General features: G+C 45.2%; 1 protein-coding gene across 5 annotated transcripts in view; it reads left to right on the plus strand.

Annotated features, from left to right (window-relative positions):
- IGSF9B (immunoglobulin superfamily member 9B) overlaps nt 1-8,790 on the plus strand; it is a 154,380-nt gene extending 145,590 nt beyond the window's left edge. For 3 of the 5 annotated variants that reach the window (XM_077249334.1, XM_077249337.1, XM_077249335.1), the window contains one exon: nt 555-8,790. In XM_077249334.1, coding sequence (XP_077105449.1) covers nt 555-769 — 215 coding nt within the window. In that variant the 3' untranslated portion in view covers nt 770-8,790. The remainder of the gene's footprint in view (nt 1-554) is intronic. The other 2 variants (XR_013213068.1, XR_013213069.1) reach the window with 2 other exon arrangements.
- Nucleotides 8,791-9,773: the final 983 nt, after the last annotated feature.

The raw sequence follows: 9,773 nt of genomic DNA on the forward strand, positions 1-9,773 counted from the left end.
CATTGATTGGAAGCTCTCTGTACATAAATCACCTATACACCTGATTGCCAGCTTTCTCTACATATAACCCCACCTACACCACTGATTGGCAGCTTTCTGTATCTAATGCTGCCCACGCCATTGACTGACAGCTTTATGCCTATGCACAGTGTACAGAGAGCTGCCAATCAGGGGTGGGGTTATATACAGGGAACTGCCAATCAGTGGTGGGGGAGGGGTTACACAGGGCTTATGAATGTGGAGGATACATGGCTACACAGTTACTTGTCCTCTGGTGATAATCTCCCGCTGATAAAACTACAAGTGTAAGTGACATCACTGGAATCAGGGTCTCTGCCGAGACATGATCCTGCTCTCAGATTAAGTTACAAAACTTGGTGACCGATTCTGTTGAAACTGATGAAGTAATTGTGTGAAGACTCTGCAGCCACTAGCACAGAAGGCATCGTGGTGGTGGCGGCAGGTCCATCATGTTGGACCTTACCCGTTTGTGTTTCAGGCGTGATTATCGCAGCTGAATGATGAGGTTAATACAGGATGTATTGTCTCTACAGATGGATCCACCTCACAGGTCCACCAGCCAGCCCCAGCCATCTACACGGACACTCGCTGCATCCGTAGGAAGAAGCGTACAGCTCGACCAGACCCCTTCTCCCGTCTCTCTGCCCTGAGGGATGAGCTCTGTCACCGTTCACTGTCTGATGACCGGGCCGCCATCCTGATCAGCACAGAGCCTGATGACTGCACTGGCCATGCCACTCTTCTGTGACCATCTTTGGAGACAGACCTGTTTTAGTCCCTTCCTGTCTCTTGGTGCTGCCTCCCCCCTGTCCTCCCTTTTACTGAATCGTGAGCAGCGAGTTATGCGTTCATTGCCTACCTCACCAACCCTGTGTGTGCCGAGCGAACGCTCACGCCTCACACTTTGGAGCAACGTACAGTGTTAAGACTGCTTGATGCATAGACCAGAGCGTGGCACTACACGTGGCAGCCATGCTGGAGGGCCGAGTATACTGGAGATCAGTGCTCTGCTTTTAGGAGAACATTAGCACCACTAAAAGCTGCGTCCATTCACCACCTTCTAATTTGTACTACCAAAGTGAGTAATGAAAAGTACTACTGCCCCCAGCGGTGCCTCCGGGGGCATGTGTAGATGTGATCTGTGTCACATTGGAAAGGTGCAGGAAGGGCCCGCCTGGGTGTTAGGGGCTCGGAGAAGCTAGTACAAGTTACATGTCAGTGAATGCGGCTTTTGGTGTGTTCTTCTTGTAGGCAGATTTATTTGTGGGGTTCGGGGTCCGTCAACCTCTGGGGTTTTTTCTGATTGGCACTCACAAGTTGTTTCCTTGTGGTCGATGTAAGAGTCTGGTGTAATACAGAGGGTGAAGCGTGATGTCTAGCACAGCCTTGTTTTCATGGATGTGGCCATGTTTTTTCCCCTGGCATGGTGCTGAAATATTGAAGGGAAGCAGATACCAGAACTGATCTCTTCGCTTTCTGTGGGATCGTTCCTGACCACTGACACACTGATCATTGTGTCAGACTGATCCGACAACCAGATTAAAAAAAAACATGGCATGCAGCATAAAGGGAAGGAGAATCCTGGACTGTAACATACAGCCTCCTTCAGAAGTTTGGACACCCCTTTTCATGTAATGGTTTCTCTTGTTTCCATGAAATGTGCACATTGTAGATTCAGACTGTGACTGTCGTCACTTAAAATGTCTTCCACGTGGCCTCTTCAGGGAGTTCATTTGTGGGATCACTGGCCTTCAGTGTTTGGGACCATCAGGTGTGTATTGCAGAAACCGTGATGGTGCCCAGCTCCATATAGGGCTGAGTCCTATTCCATGACTGTTCTAATCCGCAATATGGCCAGAACCACACATCTAATTAAAGAATAAGGTCTTCATGAAAGTCAGTCAGTCTGGAAAATCATGAAAACATCACTTGCTGCAATGAAATTGGCCTTCTTGAGGGCCGCTCAAGAATAGGAAAACAAAGCATTCTCTCTGCTGCAGAGGATAAGCTCATCAGAGTTACCAGTGTCAGACACTGCAAACTCATAGCACCTCTGGTAACCACTCTCAGAAATGATGCACAGTCATCAAGTAGCAGATACATCTTAACACCAGCTGCTCAGATGAAACTGCGAGAAGTGGCCTCTATGGTCGAAGACCTGCAGAGAAGAGCAAATGCCCACAAATAAGAGACTAATATGGACTGATCGGTGGAAATCTGTACTGTGATCTGATGAGACAGAATTAGATATCTTTGGTACCAACCATCTTGTCTTTGTGAGGTACAGGAGAGGTAAGTCAATGGTTTCTAAATGTGTGGTGCCCGCCATGAAGCATGGACGGGCAGTCTGTGGTGATGACGGTGTTGGTGATTGGTTTCAAATTCATGTAAACATTTATCCAGCTTGGCCCCCACAGCTTTCTGCAGCGACAGCCGTCCCATCTGGTTGTACTTAGTGGGACCATCATTTGTTTAATGACAATGACCCAAAACACATGACGAGGCAATGAAAGGGCAATGTGACCAAAAGGAAGAAGGATAGAGTGTGTATCAGAGAACATGGCCTCCACAACCATCAAACTCAACTCAATAGATAAGGTTTGGGTGACTTGGACGCAGAGTAAAGAGAAAGCAGCCGACAAGCACTCAGCACATCTAGGAAATCCCTCAGGACTGATGGAATCATTCCAGTGACGATTGATGACGCTGCAAAGAGAATGAGCATTGGCGTAAAACCATCATCAGGGTAGCGGGGGCACCAGGAATAATCTGACACATGCTACAGGCTGTGTCACACATGTTTCTCTGCTCCTGGTTTTGCTGCCTTCAATCTGAATCCGCAATGTGCACATTTCAATAAGAATAAGGAAAACCATTACATGTACAGGGGAGGTCCACATTTTTGACTGATCCTGTAAAGTGAAGAACAATAATGTGGAGTAATAAAGGGTAATGGAGAGTAAAAGTATGTAGGTGAGTAATGGAGAGTAACGCTGTGATGGCGAGTAATGTGGACAATTGGAGTGGGCTGTCCTGGAAACAGATGAAGAGTGTTGTGGATTCTTGAGGGATAATGTAGAGAGTTCAGCAAAATTTAGTAGTGTTTGGGGTTATTTTAAGCAATAATTTCCATGTTTTCAGAAACTACTGCCAATGGTTTTGTAGTATTTTCCACTCCATAGTGTCAATTGCTGCAGCCGTTTCTGTGAATGGAATCATTTTGTCTGCTGTAGGTAACACTAGTGCCAATGATAAGAGCATATACATGACAGAAATCAGAGGCTTGCACTTTCTCCGCATCGCCCGCTGTAATACTGTTCACCAATCTGCCTCTCTTCATATATTGATTGGTAACAAAGAACCACTATCTCACACACGTGGAAACAGAAGCTCTGCTGCACTTTGTGACAGCCAGCTAAAGGGGTTTTCTAGTAGCAGATTTCTACAGGACATTTGTGGGTCTGAGTAATATAGCAATATGTTTCATTTTTTTTATATCGGGTAAGGGCGCGATCATTTATGAAGACCAGAGGCAAGACTGTATTTGTGTAGTCAAGCATGGAAGGATGATAGTGGCAATAATACAGCATCCATGACAGACAAGTATCCTGTCTATTCTCATCTGGCCACATTACATTCAGGCTTAATTATTACCAGGGTCCTGGGGGAATCGCCTTATCAACTTAATTGTATGTAAGAGAAGAACACACAGTAACTCAACCTGTCCATCAACTTAATTCAGTCCTTGTGTAGCTTGTGGTCAGTAGGTGTTTTCTGTGTGGTGACCACAAGGCACAATGAAGTCCAATGATTAAGTTTATGTGGAGCTTGCAGTCAGTAGGCGTTCATTGTACTGATGGTCACCATGCAGAGAAGTCCTATCATTCAGTCTCTGTGGAGTTTGCGGTCAGTAGGCGATCATTGTACCTGGTGGTCACCATGCAGAAAAGTCCCATCATTCAGTCTCTGTGGTGTTTGCGGTCAGTAGGCGTTCATTCTACCTGGTGGTCACCATGCAGAGAAGTCCCATCATTCAGTCTCTGTGGAGTTTGCAGTCAGTAGGCGTTCATTGTACCTGGTGGTCACCATACAGAGAAGTTCCATCATTCAGTCTCTGTGGAGCTTGCGGTCAGTAGGCGTTCATTGTACTGGTGGTCACCATGCAGAGAAGTCCCATCATTCAGTCTCTGTGGAGTTTGCAGTCAGTAGGCGTTCATTGTACCTGGTGGTCACCATACAGAGAAGTTCCATCATTCAGTCTCTGTGGAGCGTGCGGTCAGTAGGCGTTTATTGTACTGGTGGTCACCACGCAGAGAAGTCCCATCATTCAGTCTCTGTGGAGCTAGCAGTCAGTAGGCGTTCATTGTTCTGGTGATAACCATGCAGAGAAGTCCCATCATTCAGTCTCTGGAGCTTGTGGTCAGTAGGCATTCATTCTACCTGGTGGTCACCATGCAGAGAAGTCCCATCATTCAGTCTCTGTGAGCTTGCGGTCAGTAGGCGTTCATTGTACCAGGTGGTCACCATGCAGAGAAGTCCCATCATTCAGTCGCTGTGGAGCTTGCGGTCAGTAGGCGTTCATTGTACCTGGTGGTCACCATGCAGAGAAGTCCCATCATTCAGTCGCTGTGGAGCTTGTGGTCAGTAGGCGTTCATTGTACCTGGTGGTCACCATACAACGAAGTCTCACCATTCCCAGTGGAGCTTGTGGTCAGTAGTTGTTCATTGTACTTGGTGGTAGCCATGCAGAGAAGTTCCATCATTCAGTAGCTGTGGAGCTTGCTGTCAGTAGGCGTTCATTGTACCTGGTGGTCACCATGCAGAGAGGTCCCATCATTCAGTCGCTGTGGAGCTTGTGGTCAGTAGGCGTTCATTGTACCTGGTGGTCACCATACAACGAAGTCCCATCATTCAGTCTCTGTGGAGCTTGTGGTCAGTAGGCGTTCATTGTACTTGGTGGTAACCATGCAGAGAAGTCCCATCATTCAGTCGCTGTGGAGCTTGCTGTCAGTAGGCGTTCATTGTACCTGGTGGTCACCATGCAGAGAAGTCCCATCATTCAGTCGCTGTGGAGCTTGTGGTCAGTAGGCGTTCATTGTACCTGGTGGTCACCATGCAGAGAAGTCCCATCATTCAGTCGCTGTGGAGCTTGCGGTCAGTAGGCGTTCCTTGTACCTGGTGGTCACCATGCAGAGAAGTCCCATCATTCAGTCTCTGTGGAGCTTGCGTTCAGTAGGCGTTCATTGTACCTGGTGGTCACCATGCAGAGAAGTCCCATCATTCAGTCGCTGTGGAGCTTGTGGTCAGTAGGCGTTCATTGTACCTGGTGGTCACCATGCAGAGAAGTCCCATCATTCAGTCGCTGTGGAGCTTGTGGTCAGTAGGCGTTCATTGTACCTGGTGGTCACCATGCAGAGAAGTCCCATCATTCAGTCACTGTGGAGCTTGCGTTCAGTAGGCGTTCATTGTACCTGGTGGTCACCATGCAGAGAAGTCCCATCATTCAGTCTCTGTGGAGCTTGCGTTCAGTAGGCGTTCATTGTACCTGGTGGTCACCATGCAGAGAAGTCCCATCATTCAGTCGCTGTGGAGCTTGTGGTCAGTAGGCGTTCATTCTACCTGGGGGTCACCATGCATAGAGGTCATATTATTCATACCCCGTGGAGCTTGGTTCTTTCAGCTTTGTGGTACAGTACTGGGACTCATAGTTTTACTGTGAACCATTTGACAGATGCAGACATTTGTGAAAGAGAATTAAATTTGTGTTTAATCAGTGAGGTATGCAGCATTTTGTTTTTGGGATGTACATGAAACAAACATGAATATCATTTATTCATCGCTTTGTATCATGGCCTGCATCAACTCTCATAGGCTCTTCCTTCTGGCTAGGTCATAATCTCTCTGGGGGTTACGTGTGCTTAGTCCATAGCCATCCCCATCGTCTATCTAATGAGATTTTAAGAAGATCAAACTCCTGGATACATTGAGAACCAGTGGGAAGAGCAAAACCGTCAGTCTATGGTAAGAATGAACCAAAAAAGAAGTACTTGAGCACAGAGATGCGGTTGTCAGTAGCACCCATGTGTAAGTAGTGAAGCAGTAGCATAATGGCATTAGGACTGATGGTGGTTTGTGTTTTCTTCTCTCACATCACAGGGGACAAGAACCTTAATGATACTTTGTATATCTCCTGCGTGGAAGTGCCAGAGTTCTCTAGGTGGCAGCAGATAAGTCTTTCTAGCTAGTGAACAGTCAGGGCGTTTGTAGCATCTGCTCACAAGAACAGCTTTCCATCTTCCTCACGATATTGATGCAGTTTGTGAGGCCTCCGCCTGCAGTGATCGTGCTTTATCAGAGTATTGCACTATGGAGTGACTTTCATATCTTATCAGGAATGGATGGAAACCTGATATGATCGTTGACTGAATTACAGTGCAGGATTCTTAGTGTCCATCTAAGAGACCATGGGCGAGTGGCAATATGAGCGCTTGTATCACAGAACTGCATGTAATAAATAGTGATGAGCGAGTATACTCATTGCTCGTGTGTCCTCCGAGTATTTATGACTGCTCGGAGATTTAGTTTTCATCGCGGCAGCTGAATGATTTACAGCTACTAGTACACTCGCTCATCACTAGTAATAAACCATTCACTTTCTGTGACTTGTTCCTACTCTGGATTTTGAGACGGTTTCATTATTGATTAATAACCCAGAGAGCTAGTCCAGTGTTAATTTATTCTGCGTGAAAAAGCACAAGCAGCTAATAGCAAAGAAGGGCGCAGATTGGTATTATTTGTAGTGAGATGTTGGCCTGATTTCTGTGAATGAAGACGGATACTTGGGTTGTTTATCCCTTGGTTCTTTGTCCGGTTCTAAGGCTTGAGCTGTATAAAGCATTGGAGTCCTGGGACTGTGAACTCACCAGTGTCTGCTTTTGATGATTGTCTCAGACTTTCCCGAGAATCTTTGCACGTAGACTGCAGCTCTACAAGGTCGTGTTGAAGCCAGTTGCAAAACTGTATTATTCTTGCTAACTTCCCTATCCAAATTCTGGGAATTTTAAAAACCAGTCTCATTTAGCAAAACGACACACAGGGACATCAGCAAAAACCCATGATATGAACAAATGTGAACAGGGTCCGCAACTTCTGGCATCTCGCACAACACCTGCTGCAAATGATTACTCCCTTGTATGATGCCAGAATCATGGACTTGTGGCCACGGCCAGCTGAAGGCTCCATGCTGTAGGAACTATTGGCTCCAATGGATGACAATGGACCTGGTAAATATGGTAAAGGCTTTCCCCTTGTACATAACTTATTTGTTACTTTATCTTGTAAGCCATCTCCTTTCTATGGAAAGAGGTATTCTCATACAGTTTTGGTGCCGATATACAATTCTACATATACAAATATACAAATAAAATATAATATATATATATATATATATATATATATATAGATGTGTAGGGAGGGAGAAACAAATACATAGTAAAGAGAACAAAATGTCTATACATAGATAGATGTGTCATTTATTTTTGTATGGAGCTGCTATTAGCCGCATGCTCGTTGTGGATCCAGTTTTCAGTGGCTGCTTTGGAAAGTCATCTAGTAATAATTTCCTAGTTTTCCTTTTGGGGTGGCAGTCTGACCTCCTAAGTTGGAATGGGCCGTTGGTGCTATAGATTTCTGGTCACAGTGTAGATCTAATGGTGCAGATTCCTATCCAGATAGGTGTTCACAATGGGTGGTGTTCGGAGGTCTTCATTGTGCTGTGTATCTATCTGGTAGAGTCGCTGCTTGGAGGTTAGCTGGAGGCCACACTCAGTGTGAAAACAAAGACTCTGACAAGCCTGGCAATAACCAATGGTGCTTATATACAAGTGCAACTAATGTGAGATTAAAACATTCATTTATTGTGTGAATTGTGGCCACCATAAGGCCATGAATACCAAACCCATAGAGGTTGTTTGGCTGGTAGCTTTACTAATGTTCTCTTGCCTTTTTAATGACCTGAAACCTCAACATACTGTACTGTCTGTAACAAGCCAAGGGTGATGTGCTAAGTACCCTTTAGATGGAAGAGACAATTGTGAATGTGCAATGAAGGACATTTTTTGGTAAGGTTGGAAAAGCCACAGGACAGGCAGGAGATGTTTGGAAGAAGCACATTTCTGGTCCCATAATTTCACCCAACTATTATTTTATTCACCTTAGTCTTTCCAGTGATTGAGATGTGTTTAGTATCTATGGGATACACTGGCATGTTCAGCCCTCAAAAAGAGGATTGCTGTAGAGAACCTTGCCCTTTCAGTGCCTTATTGCCATCAGAAGCACATGTCATCTGAAAAAAGACCTGTTCAAGCCCTAGCTTGTAGTGCACATGAGGTGGGGATTTGTCATCTCTGCTTGGGTTACCTGGTGAAGTTATGCTGAAGCGTGCAGTGTACACTTGGCTGCATCCAATTGGAAACAGCATTTGTCACTGATTGCACTAGTGTTTTCTTTTTTGGAACTTTTAAAATGTCATGTAATAGAATGCAACATATTTCCTCCCGCAGATAACTCCTGTGAGTCTTCTCACTGCAAACATTGAGATGGAACTACCACATGTAATTAAACCTTAGGACACCCTTATAAAGCCCTGTCATGTTTTCTTAATCTGAAATTGTTTCCAAATCAATGAGGTTAACATATTTAAGAAAGATTTTAATGTTTATACAGTGGGGAAAAAAAGTATTTACTCAGCCACCATTTGTGCAAGTTCTCCCACTTAAAAAGATGAGAGGCCTGTAATTGACATCATAGGTAGAGCACAACTATGAGAGTCAAAATGAGAAAACAAATCCAGAAAATCACCTTGTCTGATTTGGTAAGATTTATTTTGCAAATTATGGTGGAAAATAAGTATTTGGTCACCTAAAAACATGCAAGATTTCTGGCTCTCACAGACCTGTAACTTCTTCTTTAAGAGGCTTCTCTGTCCTCCACTCATTTCCTGTAGTAATGGCTCCTGTGTGAACTTGTTATCAGTATAAAAGACACCTGTCCACAACCTCAAACAGTCACACTCCAAACTCCACTATGGTGAAGACCAAAGAGCTGTCGACACCAGAAACAAAATTGTAGCCCTGCACCAGGCTGGGAAGACTGAATCTGCAATAGGCAAGCAGCTTGGTGTGATGAAATGAACCGTGGGAGCAAGAATAAGAAAACGGAAGACATACAAGACCACTGTTAATCTCCCTCGATCTGGGGCTCCACACAAGATCTCACCCCGTGGGGTCAAAATGATCACAAGAACAGTGAGCAAAAATCCCAGAGCCACACGGGGGGACCTAGTAAATGACCTGCATAGAGCTGTGACCACCATAACAAAGGCTACCATCTGTAGCACTCTACGCCGCCAGGGACTCAGATCCTACAGAGCCAGACGTGTCCCCCTGCCTAAGCCAGTACATGTCTGGGCCCATCTGAAGTTTGCTAGAGAGCATTTGGATTATCCAGAAGAGTATTGGGAGAATGCCATATGGCCTGATGAAACCAATGTAGAACTGTTTGGTAGAAACAAAACTAGTCGTGTTTGGAGGAGACAATGCTGAGTTGCATCCAAAGAACACCATACCTACTGTGAAGCATGGGGGTGGCAACATCATGCTTTGGGGCTGTTTCTCTGCAAATGGACCAGGACGACTGATCTATGTACATGAAAGAATGAAGGTATGTTTCCACGGGAAGTATTGCTTGAGTTT

This window comes from Ranitomeya variabilis, chromosome 4 (genome assembly GCF_051348905.1).
Source record: "Ranitomeya variabilis isolate aRanVar5 chromosome 4, aRanVar5.hap1, whole genome shotgun sequence".
Lineage (NCBI taxonomy): Eukaryota > Metazoa > Chordata > Amphibia > Anura > Dendrobatidae > Ranitomeya > Ranitomeya variabilis.